Source organism: Anabas testudineus, chromosome 4, assembly GCF_900324465.2.
Source record: "Anabas testudineus chromosome 4, fAnaTes1.2, whole genome shotgun sequence".
Classification (NCBI taxonomy): Eukaryota; Metazoa; Chordata; class Actinopteri; order Anabantiformes; family Anabantidae; genus Anabas; species Anabas testudineus.
The window spans coordinates 25,358,119-25,381,717 of record NC_046613.1 but is presented as its reverse complement, the minus strand read 5'-3'; the positions used below and the strand labels follow the sequence as shown (position 1 = coordinate 25,381,717).

At 43.2% G+C, this 23,599-nt stretch overlaps 3 protein-coding genes across 6 annotated transcripts in view; all 3 read right to left on the bottom strand.

Annotated features, from left to right (window-relative positions):
• Positions 1-382: 382 nt before the first annotated feature.
• Positions 383-13,030, bottom strand: LOC113152501 (excitatory amino acid transporter 5-like). Of its 2 annotated transcripts, XM_026345762.1 has the most exons (11): positions 12,741-13,030; positions 9,778-10,305; positions 7,167-7,246; positions 6,448-6,663; positions 5,184-5,226; positions 4,894-5,101; positions 4,655-4,754; positions 3,901-4,416; positions 2,999-3,133; positions 2,694-2,796; positions 383-2,438 (listed from the first exon to the last, which is right to left on the bottom strand). In XM_026345762.1, the coding sequence occupies exons 2-11, from the start codon at positions 10,027-10,029 to the stop codon at positions 2,268-2,270; spliced, it is 1,824 nt and encodes a 607-aa protein (XP_026201547.1). In that variant the 5' UTR covers positions 10,030-10,305; positions 12,741-13,030; the 3' UTR covers positions 383-2,267. The 2 variants fall into 2 exon arrangements, with proteins under 2 accessions (XP_026201547.1, XP_026201548.1); XM_026345763.1 differs by lacking the exon at positions 9,778-10,305.
• A 139-nt stretch (positions 13,031-13,169) lies between these two features.
• LOC113152502 (zinc transporter ZIP3) lies at positions 13,170-16,827 on the bottom strand. Its single transcript, XM_026345764.1, has 3 exons — positions 16,777-16,827; positions 15,228-15,547; positions 13,170-15,120 (listed from the first exon to the last, which is right to left on the bottom strand). Exons 2-3 carry the CDS (start codon positions 15,432-15,434, stop codon positions 14,377-14,379), a joined length of 951 nt encoding a protein of 316 aa, XP_026201549.1. The 5' UTR covers positions 15,435-15,547; positions 16,777-16,827; the 3' UTR covers positions 13,170-14,376.
• A 569-nt stretch (positions 16,828-17,396) lies between these two features.
• Positions 17,397-23,599, bottom strand: part of frem1b (Fras1 related extracellular matrix 1b) — a 37,110-nt gene continuing 30,907 nt past the window's right edge. For all 3 annotated transcript variants that reach the window (XM_026346307.1, XM_026346308.1, XM_026346309.1), the window contains 11 exons: positions 22,447-22,648; positions 22,212-22,356; positions 21,350-21,479; positions 21,164-21,236; positions 20,766-20,915; positions 20,230-20,558; positions 19,733-19,777; positions 19,332-19,478; positions 19,077-19,195; positions 18,043-18,128; positions 17,397-17,705 (listed from right to left, as the gene is read on the bottom strand). In XM_026346307.1, the coding sequence (XP_026202092.1) occupies positions 17,497-17,705; positions 18,043-18,128; positions 19,077-19,195; positions 19,332-19,478; positions 19,733-19,777; positions 20,230-20,558; positions 20,766-20,915; positions 21,164-21,236; positions 21,350-21,479; positions 22,212-22,356; positions 22,447-22,648 (1,635 nt within the window). In that variant the 3' untranslated portion in view covers positions 17,397-17,496. The remainder of the gene's footprint in view (positions 17,706-18,042; positions 18,129-19,076; positions 19,196-19,331; positions 19,479-19,732; positions 19,778-20,229; positions 20,559-20,765; positions 20,916-21,163; positions 21,237-21,349; positions 21,480-22,211; positions 22,357-22,446; positions 22,649-23,599) is intronic.

Sequence of the window (23,599 nt, the reverse complement as noted above, 5' to 3'; positions counted from 1 at the left end):
CAGGGATTCAGTCCCGTGCACCCTCACGCCTGCTTCATCGGATTAATGAGCACAGCACTTTGAGGAGTTGTTAAAAATAGCTGCACTAGTCCATCCTTAAGCATAACCAACGGTCCAAATGAACACAGGTACCAGTAATGAAAAGCAAGCATATAAAATAATGCTATAAATAATAGAAATAATGATGAATGTTGATAATTAGAACATTGTGTTTATTGTCAAATACAAATAAACAAGTCACATAAAGACCAATAACCCATATTTCATATAAAAACAACAAGTGACGCATGTACGTCCCATCTGACAGCTTGGGCACTTTTGGCGAATTTAACCTGACTATACAAAAATGTGAATTCTCTGAAACCTTTGCTGTGGTCAGGATCCGGTTCGCCTTCGTGTTTCTAGAGATGAGTCTAGACTGGACAGAGTTGAGAAGGACAGAGGGTGTCGCTGTTGTACAGACTGTGAAGCCTCTTGAGGCAAACTTTGATCTGTGATTTGGGGCTAGTTGATTACAATTTGATTTGATTGAATAAACCAGGCGTGAGAAGCGTGTTGAGACAAAACACGTGAGTTTACATCTGTAACTGCTGCCTCAGGGTTCTACACAGTGCTGAATTAAAGGCCTGAATACTTTCATAAGATTTCAGTTCTTGATTTCTAAAGAATTAGCTAAACTCTCTAAAAGTTTGTGTTCACTTGGCCATTACGGGTTAGTGTCTGTAGACAAATACATTTCCACATAGTAAAATGTGAAAAGAGTGGAGGGCTCCGAATAGTTCCTGAAGTGACAGATGCAGATGGAAACATGATGTGCTGTTAGTGTTGAGCAGCCTGTTGAGCTGTCAGTGTGCGTTGGCAGAGGAACAATTAGGTTCGTGGATTAAAGCAAGAAGTCGACAGTCAAATTAAGGCAGCTCTGCGTTTCACATTTAACTCCACTCAAACTTTTACCACAGAAGTTCAACATAAAATAATGTTTGCTGTTTTAATTGTAGTTGCACATTTTCAACAGATGTTCTCTGTTTTAGCCATTTAATCATTCAACATTAAGCTTCGTCCGAATTGTTGAAAATCAGAAAATCAGGAATCCGTCAGGTGATATTCAGTTACCTTGAGTTCTTTGTCCAACTTCAACTGTGAGTAACAAATATGTGTCAGTAAACAATATGTGAAAAACTTGAGGTAGAACACATGACGAAGTGGAAAGTGAGAAGCTGTCGGGCTAAAACATGGAGAAAGGACAGAATGTAAGTCCGAGGGTTAAATGAACACACTAAACACTGTGAACTAAACACTGAAAACTATGACCTGAATTGTAAACATACAGTAGAGATACAGGAGTCCACAAAGTTGAGTTTCACCTCTGTAAAAGGATTTGTCCAAACGGGAACTCTACTTTCCATCACTCCACACGGGACGGCGAGCTCCAAACAGCGCTCAGTGACATAAAACACGGTTTACATGTGGACAAAAGGCCAAAAGTTATGGAAAAAGCTCCATTTAAAAAAATATGGACTGGCCCTGACACTGGAACAACTCCCATAAAAGCTACAGCACTTGGTTTTCTTCACAACATTCAAGAGAACACAACAAGAGAAGAAAATAAAGCACGTCGACTTCAAATGAAGTCAGTCAGAACGCATGCCAGCATGCTGTCAGACAATGGAGACAGAAGATGGTCGAGTCCAGAAGATGAAGAGCACTTGGATTCATTCGGCCGTCAGATTGTCCTTTAAACATTTATCCCGTTTGAGCACCGGCAGCAATGAGCACCAGGTAATCAGATACACAGTCCAGTCAAAGTAACATCAACATCATGATACAAAGCAGCGTTCAATAGCTTGGCTCTTGAGAAACTGAAGTTCAGAGGCTACGAGAAGCTTCACCTGTGTTTCCTCCACATCTACATCAGTTCAGGCATCTGTGCTTTCCAAAACCTACTCACTCCAAACGGCCTTCTACTGTACAGATGCTGGTGAATGGTGTTTTTAAGCTTTCTCTCATCAGGTGTCGACCAGGAAGGAGGTGTTTACCCATAATCCTACGGTGCAGATCACGATCCTGTTCTCCTGCTTATCCAAAGCAACCAGCGACACCAGAGAGTGTCCATTAAAATTATGCCACGGTCTTCGAGTCCTTCGATCAAAGTTCCTGTCACCGAAACGAAGCTGACAGTATTTGCTGTTCCTCAGTTTACTTCGTTCAGTCTCTTGGTACGCTCCTGTTCTGATGGCACAGTGAGATCTGACCAAACTCTCGTCCACTCACACCTGACAGATGTTATAGTAAACCGTGTGTGTGTGCCTCCTGCCCGCTGAGTCGCCCGTCACCTCAAACACGGAGTCTTTGTGCAGGTGGATCTCTGTCATTGGCACATCAACGCTATGGGAGTTGTTGTGAGTGTGAGGAGCGTGCGTACCATAGGACGGTACAGGCTGCAGAGGAAACACATAGAAACACAGTGACACTGTCAAAAAACCACCACCTCATAGAGCTTTAATGTGATGTGGATGCTGGTTCAATCTGAGCAAACTGTGCTCTAATCTAATCCTGCTGTAACTCAACAGTCACACCGATCTTCCTTCTTCTGGTGCGTTTGCTTGTCAATAATCCTGTTGTCTGACTCGTGTGACCTCTGTACTGTCGTATAAACTGTGAATCTCAGCATCGGGTTCTGATGGCATTTTTACCTTTCCCGCTCCGCCAAGAGGGAAATCTTTTCGGCAAAGGTGAGCGATGATTCCTGCTGCCAGGGCATCACCAAGGACGTTGATCATGGTCCGAAACCTGTCACTGTAGAGATGAAGGGGACAAGGAGAAGCCATCAGAGGAGATCAGTACTGTAAAATGTCATGAAGTCTTACACTTGTTCCACTTAACAAGTTTAGTTACTAGTTACTCATAATTAAAAGCATGTAATACCATTGTTTGTGATTCATTATTAAGTTAATACAACATTAAATGCTCCAACTGCATAAAGAATGCTGTTACTCACAGAATCCAGTCAATGGCCACGATCAGTGTGATGTCATCTGGTGGTAACCCCACTGATGTCAGTACGATCACCATGGTAACCAGACCTGCCTGGGGAATCCCTGCCGCACCGATGCTGGCAGCTGTAGCTGTGATGCTGCAGCAGGAAGAAAAAAGGTTGAACTTAACCTGATGTTTGATGAATCTCAGTGACGATCTGTCGAATGAGGGTCTTTCTTGATTCTGGAACCTAAAAGTGTCCGTTTCACTTCATTTCTCTTCTTAGTAAAGGAAAATATTTATTATTGGAAGAGACCATTAGTGTTCTTCATAAGAGGTCTTAGGCTGGGGATCTACTTTACCAGTGTAGATACTTTGTGCATGTTTGGAGCCTTTAAAAGCCGTAAGAGGGCAGACCAACGTGCAGTTCTGCCTTTGCACAGCATGAAGAAGGAACCGTGGCCACAGAGATTATTGTGGAGATGACAGCAGAGAAAATTACAAAGACAACATAAATGGCAGGAGATTAGATGCAGGGAATTCTTTTTATCACTTGTCTATTTATCGCTTGATTCTAAGCTGCTGCTGTTTGATACTGCTGGTTACACAAAGCGTAAATTTCTGACCATACGCACACTACGTGAGGACACCTTGTTTTAGTTCGATTTAATTTTACTTGTATAGCGCCAAATCCCAACAGAAGTCATCTCAAGGCACTTTACAGTGTTTAAGGTTTAAGACCTTAATATAACTTTTATTATATAGAAAACCAACAACCCCACTGAGCAGCACCAGGAGACAGTGGAGAGGAGTAGCAACAAACAGCAAGTCTGTATCCAGCCTTAGACAGAACTTTTTAGCACATTGCGCAGCTTTTTCTAATTGTTTTCAGTGACAGTGACTGAGTGTGTGGTGAGGGTGTACCTGATGGTGATCAGCTGGCCAAAGTCTAGCTCATAGTCATTAACCTGAGCGATAAAGATGGCCGCCACAGCCTCGTAGAGCGCCGTGCCGTCCATGTTGATGGTGGCTCCCACAGGGAGAACGAAGCGAGCGATCTGCCTCTCAACATGGCAGTTCTCCAGCAAACACTTCATAGTGATGGGCAGCGTGGCCGAGCTGAGGGCACACAGATTATTTTGAAGAATAAAACCCTGAACAAACCCACAGAGCGGCAGGTGAACCAGAACTGTCCTGGAGTCTGACCTGGACGACGTCGCCAGAGCAATGACCATGGCCTGCAGCAACCCACGAATGTATGAGAAAGGGTTTTTCCTGGTGAGCAGGAAGTAAAAGAGGGGAAGGAGGATGAGTCCGTGGACGAAGAGCCCAGTGAGGACAGTTATACCGTACCAGCCCAGCTTCTTCCCCAGAGTGCTCGGGTCCTGCATGTCCAGGATTTTCCCCGCCACTAGGAAGATGATCCCGAACGGAAAGTACCTGAGAGGGTACAACACACATCCTGAGGATTGTTTTAAGAGACAGGTTCGTCCTGTGCTTTGGCTGGCGATAGTCTGACTGGTTCCTTGTGTGGAGAGGAGGATTAGTATAGGGTCTGTACAAGGTGCTGATAGATTTCGTGTAAGACCAAGGCTACTGCTTCAGATAACACTGGACATTTGGCAGGGGGACAGTTCATACTTCTGCACGTTCTGTAGATGGGGAGATTTGAACTCACCACACAGCGGCGTTAATGATCTTCATGACACACTCGTTGATACACTGACAAACATTGATCAACGGAGCTCCTCGTTCACCCATCCGGCCCAGCAACAGACCTGAAACACACACTCTGCGTTACACCTCACTGCCAGCTCAACGCTCTAAACCCTCCATCCCTAAGTTATTATATTGATCTTTATCGTCCACCCATGATACTGAAAGAGGAAACTGAACAGAAGACCAAATAAGACCAACCCATGGTTGCAGAGAAGATGACGATGCCCAGGACGTTCATCTGTTGGCTGCTGCCGGGACTCATCCTGTACATGACCTCCGGGGCCGGAGTCAGCTCCAAATACACCCTCCGACCTTTAGGATCGCTGTCATCGGGGACGACGTACACAAAGTTTGGCTGGATGGTTTTAGTCGGCACTTTGAGGATGGGAATCAGGTCTGTTTTGTACTGAAGAAACACAATGAGTCAATTTATAGAGAACTGAACCCAGTCGGGTTTGTTAGGGGAGTCTGTCCTAAACGTGTCTCACCTGCTGAAATGTGGCCTCGATCAGATTAGAAGGAACCATGTTTCTGTGGAGGATAGAAACAGCACAGGATCATTAGTCAGGAAAAACAACACCTATTAAAGCCGGGAACTGTATCAGACCCTAATATAACACCACGTGACACAGCAGCAATAATCTGCTTTTATTTCCCGTTTACACGTCACCACAAACCTTCAAATTATTTCCAGGTTAACATAAGATATAAAACATCCGATTTTCTATTTGGTCTCAAACTTTTGGCCCCCACTGTATCGAAGAAGTATGATCTTCACCACCTCTTTATAGTCTGCCCAGGGGACCGCGAAGGTCCATCTACAAGACAAGTGTGCAGCAGCGAATGCAGCTGACAGCAGACAGCAGGAAGTAAACAGTGACTGACGTGGAGGGAACCAGTCCAGGTCAGCTGATCTGCAGCAGGATGATGCTGCATCGACCTGCTCGTGATAACCCTTCAGAAGTGTTTGTGCTTTTTAAATGAGGCACGAGAGCACGGTCTGCCAACGTGCCGCAGCAGAGATCACAGACTCGGTTAATCTGTCACTCATCCCAGCAGGATTACTAAAAATACACCGATCAGCCCCATGTGTAATTGGATTGACGAGAGTGTGGGAGACTCTTGGTGTGTTTTCTACAATTTATTGATGATCTTCAGTCGACTAGCAGCTCAAACCTGTGAGTGACAATGCTCATTACCAGTCATTCTGTGGAATCTACTTCTTTATGGAAGCCTATTAGATGTAACATGATAGTGACAAACCTACAGCCTCCACACTGTGTCTAGGAAACAGGACAGACAAAGAAGAACCTCCTGTAACATGTTCGAGCTGCATCAAGCTGCATTATCCTGTAATTATGTTTAATGAATCAGGTCCCGGTAAAACTATGAGTGCTGATATCTGATTTCTTTACATAATAACACATTTCATTAAATTTCATTAAATAACAGCAGCTTCCTTCTTCTTCTGACACACCGATAATGATTATGATTTTCATATCACACTGAGCTGAAACTGAGGTGATGGGATCAGACAGGATGTGTCACTCTGGTGGATTTTCAGGAGCTTCACTCGTGGCTGAAGTTATAACAGTAGAGTAAGTTCACAGCACTGGAACGAGTTAGTTACAGAATTATTGCTGAAAGAAAAGAAGCTCCAAACGGTTATTTATTATTGACCAACTAAATGGATTTATGTGTGCAGAAACAGATCCACCTGAGACCTCCCAGCTGACCTCTGACCTGCCTCACCTGATGAGGTCAAGCAGGGCGTCAGCCGAGGTCATGACGGGCCCCGCTCCCAGTCGGTTACTCTCCATCTCTGTCCCCACACCAGGTTTGATGATGATGACGAGCACGATGCCGACCACTACGGCAATGAAGGTGGTCCACAGGTAGTAGGTGACGGTGAGGACGCCCATCCGACAGCACGCCTTCGACTCCATCGACGACAGACCCGACATTAAACTGCAGGACAGAAATAGAAATAGAGGCGTTTAGTGTTTAGTTGAAGCAGGAAACAGTTCAGAACAAGATCACCAACACAAACCACTGAAACATCACAACTGTCATAATGACAAATGTTATGGGAGAAAATGTACAGGTGCAGGTACCAGTGTACACAGGTGCCAGAAAGGTCGAGCCAAGAAAAAAATCTACTGTAGGGACTGAGAAGAAGTGGATTAGGTTCATTTAAAGAGGAATTATTACCTCACTGTCTGACTGAACGGTATGCAAAAGGAACTGCAAAGAAATGGCTCTGTAGTGTAGCTGTTAAAGAACTGCAGATCAAATCTCAGAGAAATAACCTAAGTTGTTTTCTTCCTGGTTTAAAATGTTCTAAAGACTAAATCTGGACTTCTGGACATAAAACGTTTACAGATAGAGTCAGCATCATAAAACCAAAGAGATTTTCTCTTTTCAGATTACCTTCTCTCCTGTTGCTGCTGAGGGACATGAAATCGACCTACCTGGACGTAATGAGAGGAAGAATAAGCATCTTCAACATCCTCATCAGCAGCTCTCCAGGAAAAGAGAAGTAGATCTTGGCCTGTGGAGAAAAATGAAAATGTCCCACCATCATTTCATATTAAAGGTTACATATAGTAGACCTTCATATGACAACTGCACATGATGACATGTTCCCCTAATTAAACCTGACTGGTTGCTTCTGTGAGTCTGAAAAGACAAGTTCAGCACCTCTAAAAACCAAAAGAACAAGTGTTGTCCATGACTTGTTTGTTCAGAGGGTATGACTGAGATTCACAGGATAAAAGACCTGCTGACACTCGCGTGTCACTTGTACTCTGAGAGCGCATGGTTACTGCAAATCAATACAAAGCTGATCTGAGTGATCGACTTTATCCTGAGATGAAACATAGAGAGAGGCAGGATGTGACATGCAACAAAGGTCTGCAGCTGGACTCGAATCGTGCATGTTGTGGTGCCGTGGTATGTGCAGTCACCACTTGCAGGACCACAGTGCACTCTGTGATGCAACATTTCATTTCAGAAGGTACGAGAACGCCGTTGTTTGAGAGGATGCAGCTTTCTGTCATCTCTCTATGTGATTATTTGTTCCATCGGCAAACAAACTGTCGTGTAGGAGAACCAATTTAATTTGTTGACACGTGTTTTGAAAGTTTTGTAAAGGCATGATGTAGGTGGCATAATTTCTCCTCCAAACTAGATTTAATCACCAGGTAGTCTGCAAATGATTTGCTTGATAATAATTTTAATAGAAAACAATTCACTAGACAGAAGGTTTGGTCAATAGTCCAGTGGTTTTCAGTTTACAGTGACATTAAAACAGAGGTTGGAGAGAAAATGTTTGACGTTTACTCCTGAGTTGTCTTCATCATCACATCATCGTCCAGTCAACTAATTATTTCAGCTCTAATTCATCAGCCATTCAACTGTCTGGTATCAGTTATTAAGATGTGTAGGTCTGGAAGCTGATTAAAAGCCAGCCTCCACAACACCGCGTGGGATAAAATCTCAGCTCTAACTGAGAGGACGACACCCTCACAGAGGCTGACGGCCACTTACTGAATGGACGGATTAATGACTGTGGATTTGGACTGGCTGCTTTCTCTCCATGTGGTTGTTAATGCCCCCTGACACTGTTTCTATAGAGGAACACGATGTACCTGAAGAGAATTATTGGGTCTTAGTATCTCCCTGGAGGGGAAATTAAAGTGAACGTCAACCTGAGTAAATTAGAGGAGAGGAGAGGAGCCTGCTGAAGATTTAACATCCTGCGTTGTTTGTCTTCCCGGCCTTTGGTTACCCTTTCCTATCTGGCTCATCACCAGATAACAGTTAGCAGAAAACTGTTGAAACTGTTGGCACAAATGTGTATCACACCGTCATGTTCAGTTCAGTAGACTCTGGATGTTCTGCATGTGTCTGGGCTAACAGAGCATGCTTATTAGGACACAGACGTCCTTTTTCCTGTTGGAAAAGGTAAATAACATATACTGCAGAAAATAGATATATATAATAATAGATAAAGGTTTGTGAGGCTCAGAAAAACTGCATTTTACTGTATTTGCTCCTTTACCAAAGATTGTGTGTGAAGCTTTTTGGGTCAATGTGGATCATGCTATAAACATGGTTTGTATTTGAGCACTTTGGTCTCTCTGCCAAAATTGAAGCCACTCATGTAAGAACAGGCCTCTGTGGTGCTACTAGTGGGGAAAAACAGTGTGTACAGTGTTCCTTTACCCACTTCAACTGAGAAATGTATAGGAAAACATAGGAACTTGATGGGAAATGTAAACCTGCAGTGCAGCACAACAGTCTATAAACACATTATCATAAAAAGTTGTTTTCTATGTTAGCAAACAGCTGCTTCCCCACCGAGCAGATGAACAGTACAAGGAGCCTCTCGCTGGAGTCCGACAACGTCAAAGTTACAAAAGTGAATTAGTTAGTTCATTACTGTCAGCGTGCCAGTGTCATTGTGGGGGGCTCCGTGGTGCTGCCAGTGCTGAATCACACTGTTGAATAGCTCAGTGATCATAGTTAACTGTGCCAACCTTACTGTCTGAACAAGGTGTGCTGCATCATTGTAGGTTAATAGTGCAACATAATGTAGTCACACAGAGGTAAACTTACCTCCCAGATAAATTAATGCCAACTCTCAGTTGTCACTCGACTCATTTCTGTTTAGGCTCCACAAAAGAACACAGCTTATTAAGGAAATTATCAACATGAGCAAATGACAGTATCTAGATGAAACAAAGATGAATCCTGTCCTCTCAGTATGAATGGGAAATTAAACTGGTGACAACAATCGAGGGGAATTTAGTGGGAAAGTATCAGGAAAGTAACTTAGAGGAGAAATTTTAGTTTCAAGTTTCAAGTTTCAAGTTTCAAGTTTGAAAGGAAACCAGCAGATAGATCAGAATTTATATCAACATTTAATGGACAGAGTTTAGGGGGAACTTTTCATTTTTAGCAGAGAAGCTGAAAAGGTAACGGAAATGGTAAAAAAAAAAGGTCTGGACATGATTTTTGGATGTGATATAAAAACACAGACAGTACAACTTTCAGTCCCATCAGGTGAGTCTAACCTACCTGTGTGGACATTTGAGTTCCCCTCAGCATGAAGCCCAGCAGGCAGCCAGTAGCCACAGCGATCACGGACAGCGTGAGCAGCCCGTTCCTCTTACAAAAGCCCTTTACGTTCCTCGTCAGCTCTCCGTTCACCATCACCTGGAGGAAAGTCTTGAGTCGGTCCCCCATCATCCCCCTTGCGTTTCCCGGAACATACGAACTGCCGTCACGCCGCGGCTCCTCTTTGCTGTTCGGTAGCAGAAGCTCCTCCATTCTCCTAAGATGGTTTAGTGGTCTTTGTCTGTTTTTGTGCAGAGCTGGTGGGGTGACAAACCTGTGTGAGCCAAAGACGAGCTAACCTTTTCCACTGAAGGATTTAATCATCACGGACTGAGCAGAGCCACTGCAGCCCTGCAGGCTGGCTGCAGGCAAGCAGACTTACAGGGACTAAGAGGCTTAAAGAGGTGGAATAAAACCTCACACGCCTTTGTTGTGGCATCTGGTCATGTTGCTGGATCCAGTGCTGTTGTTGTTCCAGTTTTACTCCAACTGCCAGGGTCACAAAGACAGCAGAGGTCAGAGGATCCTGCAGGTTTTGACAGGTGCTGGACTCTCCCTTCCAGCGAGGATAAAGGATTCAGCAAGCAGCTGTTTAAAGCTGTGTTCACATGTAGTCTACTGGCAGACACTTTTATCCAAAGGTGAGGTAAGCATAAGGAGGTCTTGCCTAAGGACCCAGGCTGAAGGCAGGCTGGGATTCAAACCCCAGTCTCCCACACGTAGGGCGGCGATCTTACTGATGAAGGTGCACAGTGTAGTGGGAAGACTGAAGCTGCGTGAAGGTGTTTTGGTCAAATTATATACAAATTCTATGTAAACATTTTTCAGTAACATTACTAAGTTTCACATTTTTTCAGAGTAGTAAGACGCTTTTTGTGGTATTTCCCATCATACCCTGAAGTCAGATAGTCAGAGTGGGACAGACCAGCTGCATCACAATCTGCTCGTTATCTACTGATTAACTTCTTTCATTGGAGATATTTTAAATGGATGTGTGTATGTAGTCATTTAGCTCCATGAGATATGATGTTAGCCATTACATTAGCATCACATTAGGTGGATGTCCCCTTCCTACATGAGCATATATTAGGGGACACACTCCAAAGGTCCTTCCCAGAGAAGGATAATACTGCATCCTCCCCATGCTGCATAAATTCAGATTTCCTTCATCAGTCTAGCAACTCAAGTCTAGAATCTCCACACCCTCACCTTCCTCCTAGAATTCCTGAGAACCTCCAAACACCCAACTGAATTGAAAACAGAACTACGGCCTCTGGTTTGTGGTGTAGCTGTTTGTGCAACACGTGCTGGAATAAAACCACTGTTCCACCACAGCCGGCCTCTAACTGGACAACAGAACAAAGCCATTAGATCCAGTCTGATTAGAAAGACTTTTATTAAGGTTTATATCAGAAAATCCTCTTTTATACAAAGTTAAATCAACCAACTGACCAACCGCTGTGTTCCTCCTCTAATCTCGAATGGATCTCTCTTTGATCACATTACAGCCAACCTAAACTCTGGGATTAAACCAGGAGCCCGCACACGTCCAGATCGTGACGGTGGACAGAGCCTGCTCCAAACCGTGTCAGTAAACAATCAAGTTGGGTGCATCAGTCCTAATCCAATCATTGATGGTAGAGCTGCTGCCCTAAAGTCTGGATCAGGTCCGACAGTCCAGGAAGTGGAGCTGAGGGACAGGAAGCAGCTGTGATGTAATGATTAACCTGGAGCTCGACCTGGAACAGGGTAAATCTGAACTCATCAGACCACATGACCTCCTTCCACTGGTCCAGAGTCTGCTGTATGTATTTATGCACCCCCGCAAAGTGAGGCTTTTTTTTCCAATTAGCCTCACTGACAAGTGGGTTTCTTAAGGCTACAGAGCTGTTTAGTCCCAATGTCTTGAGTTCCTTTACATTGTCCGTGGGGTAATGTTCTCACTTTGAACTATGAAACATAGCTGGGAGTTCTCCTGTTGTTTTTTTACGATTTGATAATAAATGTGTAAGTGATTGTCAATCACGATCATTCAAGATTTTTTCCTGAGCACATTTCTTCCTCGAAGATGATGGTTCCTCACTGTCCTTACACTTCTTGACCCAGTTTTAGTAGATTCGTCAATCTCCTTAGATGTTTTCTTTCCTAGATTCATTCCAATAATTTGACCCTTCTGAAACACATCAATATCTTTTCCACGACCACAGGATGTGTCTTCAGGCATGGTTGTTTACGAAATGGTAAATGGTTGTTTGGTAGCTATTATCCAATGGGAGGCTCTTACCTATTTGCTTAGTTAAATCCAGGTGGTGACTTTCTATTGGACGGGCAGTGCAAGTTAATTTCTCTGTGTGAAGTTTTCAACATTTACTATTTCTACAGTATGAACTAACGGTTCAGTTTGTTAATGTTGCAGATTTTTCTCAGTAACTGATCAGAAATCAGGATTTTAAAGTTTTTCTCTCCTTGAATCTGTTCTTGAAATAAACTGAACAGGATCTGCAGAAACCTTTTGTACTTCAAAGAGTACGGTTTTGTCGGAATTTAAAAATACAGCAGAAACTGCTTCAGTTTCTGTGGATGCTGCCAGTCTGAACATGTGTCCGTTTCTGGGTTCTAGCATAATTCTTGTCATTCAATTTAGACATAAGAAACATCCAATTTCCAACGCGGCCTGAACTCAGCCTAAGGTGAGTGGAACTTGGGTCTTTGTAGTGTTTGGTCAGCAAAATAAAATTTTCTTACTTTTTACTAACACCTTTTATAGCCAGTCTCACACTTCGCTTGTCTCCTGTTCTAATCAGGCCCACTTTCAGTAAGACTGTCCATACACTATGGCACAGTGGTGAAGAACTAACCCACTGGAGTCACTGGCACCAGACAACCAGTGAATTTCATTCGTTGTATCAGTATCGGTTTGTTACCTGATGGCCGTTCTTGTTAGTCCAGTGATGTAATAACATGCTGAGAATCCATCAATCGACTCGTCTGTGCTCAGATTCTTCACTGAAAAGATTTTTAAAAAATCGCTGATGAAGATCGTCCCACCAGCAGTGAAACCTTCTGGGCAAAAATAAAAGTGACAACACAACAAGGTTTGGATGAGTAACAAATATGATGATCAAAACTATTTAATGTTTAAATTTGAAAACAAAATTAGACACTAGCTGCTGAACACAGTGGAGCATTTAGGAGCTAAGGTGTCAGAGATGAGGTGCTGGAGACAAAAAGCAGAAGTTAAACAGAGGTAAAGTTGGACACAGACTCAAAATAAATAATCATGTTGCTCTGTAGTTGTACACAATAAATAAATCAAGCTATTTTGATTCATAAGATAATAATAAAAAAAAAAATAATAATAATCTGTTTAATTTCAACTAAGGCGGTAGAAATGAAACCAAGACAAAATGACACAAAGCACAATAAATACAAAACCAGATCGTGGAGACAGATAAAATGTCATTAAAATATAAGTCTGATCTGTATTTTCTTTAAAAGACTCATAGCTTACAGATTCATCCAACAGTAGAAAACAGCAGGTTTCTGGACAGAAGGTTTCATTAAACACTAAATTAACTTACAACTGAAAATAATTTCCTTTGGGTTTTTCATGGTTGGGTTTTAGTGACATTGCAGGAAATGTGTTCATTTACTGACATGTTTATTACTGAGGTCACAATTATACTGTGTCTTCCTAATTTTACATGTATGAGGTGGTCAGAATAGCCACTGTTTGAAATGGAGATTAAAATTTCTCATTCTATAAGTCAACTTTATGGCACAACAGCTAGACAGCTGTAGTTCAGTTCTGTTCCAAAGTAGTCAGTGAGAGCAGCTGTTTGTCCCCTGTAGTTTAAAGATTCAGTCTATTGACTATAGTGAGAAGTTACACTGTGTACTTCTGTGCACAATGTAAAGTACATTGTGGAAACTTGGACCAGTAGTTTCAGGGCTACGGGAGCAATGTTTTTAAGAGTGGTGTGCCGTTTTGTTCTTTCATGTCACAGCAGACAGAAGGAGCATACCTGTCAAGAACAGTAGGAATGCACAAACAAACACTCTGAAGATAAAGTAAAGTTTGATGACAAAGTAAATCTGAATAGAAGCGATGCCAGTTTCAAATTCATCCAAAAACCTGCTTCCAAATCATTAATAATTTACTAATGTAATGTATGATGATGAAAATTTTGTCTTGTTAAGTATATGTTTACATGCTGACTGTTATAATCCCACAACCCAAGGTAATGCTGTCAGAACAGTCAGTCAATATATGAAGACGACATAGGGGCAGACCCAGTGAGTCTTGGTGGGAGACTCCCCAAAGACATATTTGTTTGTAACAGGAAATCAGCTAAAACAAGTTCTAAATTCGTTATATTTCCTTAAGAGGAGAATAAATACAGTAGTTTGTGTTCTCAGTGAAAATCTGAGTGAGAGCAGCTGCTGCTGAAAACACAAACTAAGTGAACACATTTTATTTCATGCAGCACCTCTGCTGCTGCTGCCACAGTTAGGAGTTTTCCTTTGGTGTTGCTGTGTCCATCAGTCACTTCCTGCCTGTCACCACTTGATGAAGACGAGTACAGCAAGTGCTGCGTAGCCGAGGATCAGGAAGAGCACTTTGAGGAGTCGGTCCTGTTTGTCATCCAGCTCTCGGGAGAGGATCTCAAAGAAGGTGACAAACAGGAAGGTGCCAGCAGCAAGTCCCTGCAGCACCACAGACACCACACTGCCCGCGAGAGTCTGAGCTGACTCGATACCCATTCCCAACACCATGCCCAGCGGAATCATCAGGCTGACTGTGACGCCCAGCTTGGCCGCATCCTTCATGCCAAGAGAAGCCTTGGCCACACTAACCCCGAGGGCAACGGCGGCCAGCGTTTCATGCACAGCCACGCCCAGGAACAGGCCTCCCAGCTTGGCTCCGTCCTCCTGCAGGCCGAGGGCCAGGCCCTCAAATACAGAGTGAGCAGACAGGGCCAGGACCAGACTGGCTAGGCGCAGAGGACCAGCCCCTGCTAGCTCTGCGGGGCTGAAGTGCCCGTGTTGGTGTCCGTGGGAGCGGTGCCCGCTGCCCGGGGAGCCCCGCGTCGAGGAGATGAAGGGGGTGTCGTACTCAGAGTCGCTCCCAGCCTCAGAGCCGCCGGCGTTGAAGGTCTCCAGGTCGATGAAGGATGGCTTCTCTTTCCTGAAGGTGAGAATGGCCTGCTCCACGAAGACAGTGAGGAAGAAGCCGAGCATCATCATTGTTTCAGCCAGTGGATAGTCACTGCTGATTTTAAGCTGCCTAAAAACATCACCCGCCTGAAAAGAGAACAAACAGACTGCGAGTTTCCATTATCTATCAGAGTATTTTTGATTTTATTGTACGAGTTATTACAGTACCATGACACCATCTATCTTCCAGTTACCTTGTCTCTGACAGCGGGCAGCAGAGCGTTGAAGCACGTTGCGAGGAACACGCCTCCTCCAAACGAGTTACAGAGGGACAGAACTCTCTTGTATCTGTGGGCCTTCTCGTAGTCAACCAGCAGGAGGCGAACTGGGACCAGTACACCGGCCAGCATGAGGCCAAACAAGCCCAGCAGGCCGAGCAGCTTCGCCACCAGGATCTGCATCCTGAAGCAGCAAATGCTCTGCAGATGCTAGAGTGAAGACAGTGTCATCACATACAATCGGACTTCTGTTTCTACTGGACTCTACTCCTCCTGAGATGTTGTCACTGTTTCTACTGTGGGAGACACAACAACAACAGACATTAGAGAACAGAGAAGTACAGAATAAACCAGGTCTCTTCCTGGTTCAGACCTATAGATCATGCACAAAAGGTGCGGTACTACTACAGACAACAGGCGCCTCACCTGGAAATCGCTCCATTTCTACCATGTTAGTGCTTCTATAAGTTTGGTTCTGTATTTATTTTGTTTCAGATTTTTAGTTTTGACATAAAGAGTTGCATTGTACAAAGACCAGGGTTATGGCCGGAATCACAAAGACTAATGAAGTTTTTCACGTTTTTCCAGGGTCATGCACAAATCTTAAGAGATCGGGTAAAATGGCAGTGAACGCAGCAGAACAAAATAAATCCAGTATCAGTGTGTAAAGAATTAGGGTTCACGTTAGTCATTCAAACATGGCAGACTGTTAGATATTAAAAGCAAAAGCCTGGTTAGGCTGATGATAATTCATTCTCTCTTAAGTGAGGAGCAGGGTTTAGACTAAATATGTGGTCAAAGTCCTAAAAAGTCAATGGTTTAGTATGACAGCTCATTACTGGAGTTTCTACTCTAATTACACAAGTAGTTTTACTATTAAAAACTAATAATGAGTGCTATATATACACTGGTATTTATGTATTTAGTAACATTGCAGTACCTGTGTAGCTGACGCTAAATGGAGTTCATTAACGTTACTTCCCTTTATTTACTGCATTTATGTGCTAACTAACTAACTTCTAACTTTAGTGTGAACGTAAAACACGTTAAAACACGGAGATAAAAGCTGTTTTCGTCCCTTTTTAACCGTTAAATGAAACCGCAGCCAACACTGCTTCCTGTGAGAATTCAAAATAAAACACCACAGCGCTTCATAACTAATAAAAATATAAGTGCTTTACTGTGGCTTTCTGTGATCTGTCTTCACTCCCCGTGATTGAACAATGAAACGTGAACGACTGTACTGCTCCAGATTTTGTACAGTTAAAATCAATTAAGCAGTAAGGGTTAAAGAGAAACTTCATCCCATTTCCGTCTCTGCGTCTTGGTGACAGCGGCTAACTTGACAGCTAACGTTGCTAACGCTAGCTGTCGATAGCTACAGCATCTAAAGAGGCTAACGCCTACACACTCCGGTGACAAAGAAATGCATCTGTTCACGTCTGTGTTGTTCGATTAAACCACAACTTCAGCTCAACACAAACACATAACATCTCGAATATGAAGTCAGAGAGACCGTGTTTACCTGCGAGACTCCGTCTTCTCGCTAGCAGGTGTATGAAACACTTCCTCATTTACGTCACGGACCCCCTGGGCGCTGATTGGTGCTCCCCTGATGACGCAGACATCAGCTGAGGCCTTAAGACGCAACTGACTAAAAAATCAATGTTGAATAAAACTAGTGGAAATAAAATGTTGGTGAAAAGAATCCATAATAATGAACTGAATATCTAAAGGACCTTTCATTGGAATTCTGACACAGAAACCTGCTTTCACCATCCAAATTAAATTCTCTAAACAAGCTTGTTTTTCAGAACACACTCCACAGATTATTGTGTAAACTGTGACTTTACTTCTCTGATGAGAACCAGCTCGTAAAACCTGGATTCACAATTAGTTAAAGTAAATAAATAAACTGAAGGTACAAATCACTCTGAAAAACAAAGCCAGAGCAATCTGCTAACAGGTCGTTCTGATGATGAGACTGGTGCCGATTATCACCCCACAAGACAAGAGACTATCAACACATTCACACTGGTTTTATAAAAAAGCTGAATTTTGACCTGATCTAAAAAAATCACGTTCTGTCGCAAGTCACAGACTCATTTTTTGGTTTCTGCAGCAATATTTATTGTGACAGAAATATGAAAGCTAATGTACAGAGCAGCATCTTTGCATAACATTAGATATCAAACAGACAGGCTGTCGTGACGGGGCTGAGAGCTGTAAATATGCAGAGTGTCTCTCAGTGAATGTGAGCCAGCGATGAACAGATGAACGTGTGTTGAGTTTCAGCAGAGCAACTTGTTGTAATCCAGCTTTGGGAGTTTTCAAGCAGCGGGCAGCCTGAGCTTACATGGGATTCAATGAGGTCTTGTGGGGCCCCCATTAGTGCGGAGAAGGAATCTGACTGACCTTCAGCCCTCGTCCACCTTCCTGGATCTCCAGACCTACCTGAGGAACACAGAGGAGAGTCAAGAGGTTCAAACATGTTTGTCCAAGTTATTTAAAGGTGCTTGTCCCAATCTTAATTATATGTTGAAGCCTCTGGCAGAGGTGTATGAAGTACACAAAGTCAATACTCAAGTAAACTACCACTACAAGTATTAAGTACATGCTTTAAATTGTACATAAAGGACAAAAGCAAAAGTACTCCACAAAGAGACACAAAGTTAGATGCTAAAAACTATTGCAACTATTACTTCTTTAAATTTATTTGGAAGCTGGCTGAAGATTTCATGTGTTCACACTGCATTTATCTTTCATGTGTTCAGTCAGCCGCTCCACTCACCGAGCCAAAACGGTTTCCTCCCTGCAAACCTCCACAGCCAGGTCATGTCTCTTCTGGAGCGCATGCTGGTCAGGCTGCTGTTGAACCTGGTACAGTGTGTCAGAAAATAAATGTTAGCATCAAAAAACTTGTCTAATGTGATTGTCCACAGATACAAATACAACTAAACTGAAGCTGAAAACGTGCACGAATCCAACTTCCAGTCAGCTGTGCAGAACACACTGACTATTAATTAAAAGAAAAGATCCCCTAATTACGAGATGTACAAAACATTAATGGTGCTTGTTGGTTAAACGGGAACAAATTAGAATCATCAGGGATTTATGATTTCTTCTATTTTATAGTTATTATTATGGTTTCATTATCTATGGTATAGAGGATGACATAAATAATAAAACAGGATTTAAATAATAAAATTAATTTAGATTAAGAATTAATAAATTAATCAAAGAGTTAACATAAAAAGCATAAATAAATACACTGTAAACTGCAAAATAGAGGAAGAGGAAATATGAAAAGGATTTACAAATAATAAACTCAGTGACAGACCCAGTACATAAATAAATTCTATATTAATACAAAATTGTCCCTACATTTAAACAAACACAAGCGTTCTGTTGCTTTTTTTGCAGCTCACTGTACTGAGGCGTGAGTGTGAACGCTGCAGAACTTTCCTGAGAATGATCAGGTTTTAAAGTTTTCTTCAGCATCAGCGATAATTCTCAGTACAGCCAATAATACGTGGGAACAATTAATTACTAACAGCTAATTCAGTGTACCTAATATCTCATGAATATGACACAGTAATTCATAATTACAAGACAATATCTCCAGTTTCTTTGTGAATGCAGTGCAGCTGTTACTGAACCTTTTCTTGTTCAAGTTAATCAGAGTTGTGATCAAATCCTAAAACATTTCATGTTTTTTTTCTAACCTTATTACTGTATTTAAAACTGATCAACAGGTAAATATGCTATCTGTAGTTCTCCTTTAATGCAGTAAGAGAAGTCAGTGTGTGTTTTGGTGATATTCACAGCAGAGAACAGGTTCTGTCGGCGCTGGCCCAGCTGGCCACAGACGAGCTGAGGATGTAACAACGTCTCCTGTAATGAGTCCAACCATCGGGACACGAGCTGCTGACTGACTTCCCCATCTGAGGAGACCAACACAGCAGGTGAGTGGTGACGAATTAAAGCCTAACGTGTGTTTCAGTTCACTTTTCTTTCTAAAATTGTAAAGAAAAGATGGTCTTCTACATTTTTACACTGAAATTTAGTGTGTGTTTGTACCTTGCTCTGGCGCCGCTCCGGGTGGTGTCTGGGTGATGGATGATCCCTCTTAGGAGCATCTCCAACTCTGAAGTCCTGTGGGAGACGACTGCGAGTTGACCAGCTCCAACTGACATCACCCAGCTGCAGAGGGGACAGACTGTGGAACTGCAGGAGAACCAGGCGGAGGTTAGCTCAGTGAGTGTTGGCATTTACTGTGGCTGGTTAGTGTAGTGGTAACATCACCGCCTTCCATGTGGGAGACTGTGGTTCAAATCCTAGCTGTGGCCTACCTCCAGTAGGGGTCCTTAGGCAATACCTCCTTACACTTACCCTGCCTACCCTTGTAAGTTGCTTTAGATAAAAGCGTCTGCTAAATGTAAATGTACTGTAACTGTGGATAAAGTGACAGTGAGTCTTACCGTCCACACCTTCTCATCAGGCCTCCTCTCTCCTGACAGATGCACCTGAATCACAGGAATGAAGATTCTGTACAGCAAATTTGCAACTACTTAAGCAATTCAGCATGGAGCCTAGCTATACTGTACCACCATGCAACGTAGAATTCAAATGAAAAAGCTGCTTCCTGTCTCCAGGAGAAAGGACAGCTTCAGGTACAAAGGAAAAAAAAATTGGGGAGGGAAATCCCTTCAGTACATGTATTCTAACTGAGGAATATATTATATATGAATAGATTTTTATTATTTAACAATCTAAACACGTGCTGTGCTTCAGAGACAAAGATTGAAGTTTGAAGCACAACTCAAACCATTATTCTTAGATTTATTTTTCTCTGGGACAGACTGGTCACCTTTCTCAGGAGGTTTCAACATCAAAATAAAAAGAATTCACAAGGCCCCTTGTGGAAAGACCATGTACTACCAAAAAACAAAAGATGGAATTAACCTGGCACACTAACCTTTGCTCTTCCATGTCTGAGACTGTTTGTGCTGCTCCCAGTAGTCCCAGTACTCCCAGCTCTTGGCAGCTGTTTGCTGTGGTAGTGGGTGTGGCTGTAGCTGGGAGCAGCCTGGTCCTGTGGTATCCCCTCTCCATAGTCCAGGTATGGCCGGCGATTTGGCACATCTCCTCTGGGAGGGTGAGGCTGGTTCTCCCACAGCAGCTCTGCCTCGATGTCGATAACAGGGTCCTCCTCCAGACTGGGGGGCTCAGGGAGGAGAGGAGGAGGAGGTGAGAGGAGTCGCTTCTCATCCTGGTCCAGCCACAGGTCCTCTGGGTCGCAGCTTCCTGACAGCAAAGAAGAAATAAAAGTAAAAACGTTGATGCATCAGAAAAGATAAGATGCAAATAAAGGTTGAATTTTCAATAGATTCTTCAAAACCACCTGTTTCTTCTTTTGTGTGTTTTATTTTATCAATCAGATAAAACCCACGTCCATATCTTATCACCAATAATGATTATAATTAGTATTCTAAACTAACAGCTTGCTGTTACCTCCTCTGGGGTCGATGATCTCAACACTAGCTGAGGTCCTCTGTCCCAGGACGGCATTTCTTGGGTTTTTAAGTGTGATGGTGAAGGTCTCATGGTTTTCCTCCAGACCATCGTCTACCAGGTAAATGTTCCATGTTTTCATACTGACTCCTAAAACAGGAAACAGTCACAGGATAAAACTAATCACAGTGCTCTGTGGATATCAGACCAGTGGTCAGAGCTGCAACATCTGAAATGTGCGCAGGAGCCAAAAACTGCACCAGATCCAAAGTGAACTGATTCAGATTTTATCCCACAATTTATCCCAGTGATGATTCAAAGAAGAGAGTTTCATGTCAACAGAAAGACCTCGACACAGTCAATATAAAATAAAGCAGAAGAGTCCAGTAGAGCCAGACCTGGGTCAAACTGGATCAGACTGGCTGTGCTATGAGTGAAGTCTCTGCTGGGTTTGGCTGATCCTTCCTCCACCTGCACAGAAGACAAAGACTGATCAAGTCTTAATTAGCAGCACTTTATGAGACAAAAACCATCACATTACCCAGAGGGATCCTGCTGCGTGGACAGCGGCATTACTGTCGTACCAGGATAGCAACGTAGGCTGGGTCGATGCTTTTTCCTTTGCGGTGGATCTGGATCTGAAGTGTCCCTGCTGTCTCGCAGGTTCTATAGCAGGTCGCTGAAAACTCCACTTGAGACCAGGACAGCTCCAGTCTGCAGGAGACACTCAGCTGAATCCATCACATACACAAGAGACAGATGTGTTTGAGCCACACAGTTGGACTTTGTCTTTGGTAAAAACCAGTCCGTGTGTTTGGTGGATTCGCTTCCTCAGAGATAACTCTGCTTAGAAGTCAGATAAAAACGTGGTTATACCAGCAGAACCTGTATTTTGAATGATCACAGTAATTCAGTGATGTGCAACTTTACTACAAACAGGAAATGGTCGTAGTGAATTCAGCTGCTTTTAAACACAATCCAAACAAACACATTAGAGATTTTCTGTCAGTTAAATTGTGCTTCGAGTTTGTTGCATTCACCCTGATTAGTAGCTGGGAAAAGAACCTGCACCCCAAGTTTTAGTCCACCGCTAATTCACTGACTCTACAGAGACAGTGAAATAAACAGTGGATAGTTCCACAGTTAAGAGACTGTTTCACCTGCAAACGGACGTCAAACAAGCAAAATTCATTAATACATTTTTTTTGACATTATTTCGGCTCATAGTTTTGATTTTACACTGACATTCTCCTCCAGACTTCTCGAAGCTAAAAACCCGTGAATAAATATGGAAAAGGTCGACACTTTTAAATTCCAGCCAAGGGATGATGCCCCCCCCCCATCATCCCTTTGAAAGTGTCAGGGAACCAGGTCTCTGCTAATACAACTGCAGTTTCATGTAGGTTACGGGTAGATATGTACATCACATCCTGTGGTTCTACAAACATTTCGGGCAGCATGGTGTTTCCTGCCGGGTCTGTGAGGCGGAACTGGAAACTGTCAGCCGTCACCTCCATGTCTGCTGGGAGGACGAACACCACGGCCCGCTGGTCCACATCCCGCTGGGTGAAACGACCCTTGATGTACGCTCCTGGCAGGACAAGAGTACAGAATCTAAGACCTGCTCAAAGTACAAGTTCAGAACTATGTCTGAGCTTTGACTAGCTAACAGCCAGCACACCTGTCAGGGAGTTCTCCAGGTATCCGAAGTGTGGAGGTCTGCTGATGGAGAACTCCAGCTCCTCTGTGGGACTGTCTGGGTCAGAGGCCTGAAGGTGTTTGTTGGTGATGAGGATGCCGTAACGTCCGCCGCCCAGATCCACCACCGTGCTGGGACTCTGCCTGGTGGTCAGACTGGGAGGCGTCCGGTCCACTCGATCCACCTGAACACAGCAGGAGACTTTTATAAAAACAATTAGTCTGAGATCTCGTATGAGTAGGTCCTCTCTGTGCAAAGTTATTTCATTTGGGCATTATGAAGAGGGACACTGAAAAATGACTAGGAGGAAAACATGATCCTCATTTCGTCAGTGAAGGAAAATGCTCACAGGTTAAAATCTAAAAACATCAAATGAAAACCATGTAGTTTTACAGTGTTACCATGGAAATGCCTAACCATCTTGTAACTTCTAGAAAAATTAACAATTAAAAAAGAAAATTTGAAAAAATTTTCAAAGATTTATTGATCTTTGAAAATTTGGTGTCACTGTCAACAAGACAGGAATAAGCTGGCAAAGTGCACTTCTGCTTTATGCCACTGGATGTCGCTCCTGTCATATGGAATAATAAGCTGGGACTCAACAACACACTGAGTGAGGACTAGAAAACTGAACAACACAACCATCAAACCTTCACACCAGACTTCATGTTTCCTTGACTGTTTTTATGACTTTTATCTCTTTCTGGTCTTTCTGGGATATTTTTAAATCCTGCTTCATTGCTTGACTTTTGTTGCTCCTTGGTTTCAGGATTAAGGTCTGGTTTAGATCTGGTTTAGGTTAAAGGTTGGGATTAGACATTTAGGTGTGGTGGTTGAGATTAGAGTAACAGCCCAACCCGTCAGACATAAGCCAACACAAGACACTTCCACCACATGTTGGTGACACTGACCAACAGCAGTGATGCACCTGTTGACACTGTGACCATCTTGGTCACTGGTATAGAGGGACTGGAAGTGCACTACTGCGGGCCAATCAGATTGGGCCAAATGTCCTGACAAATTCAGTACAGTCAACACACACCAATCACAAACAGCCTCCAGCCTCTCAAAGGCTCAGGACAGTGGGTCCAGCCAGCGCGTTAGCCACCTGGCTGCCTGTGTGTGTGTCCGGAGC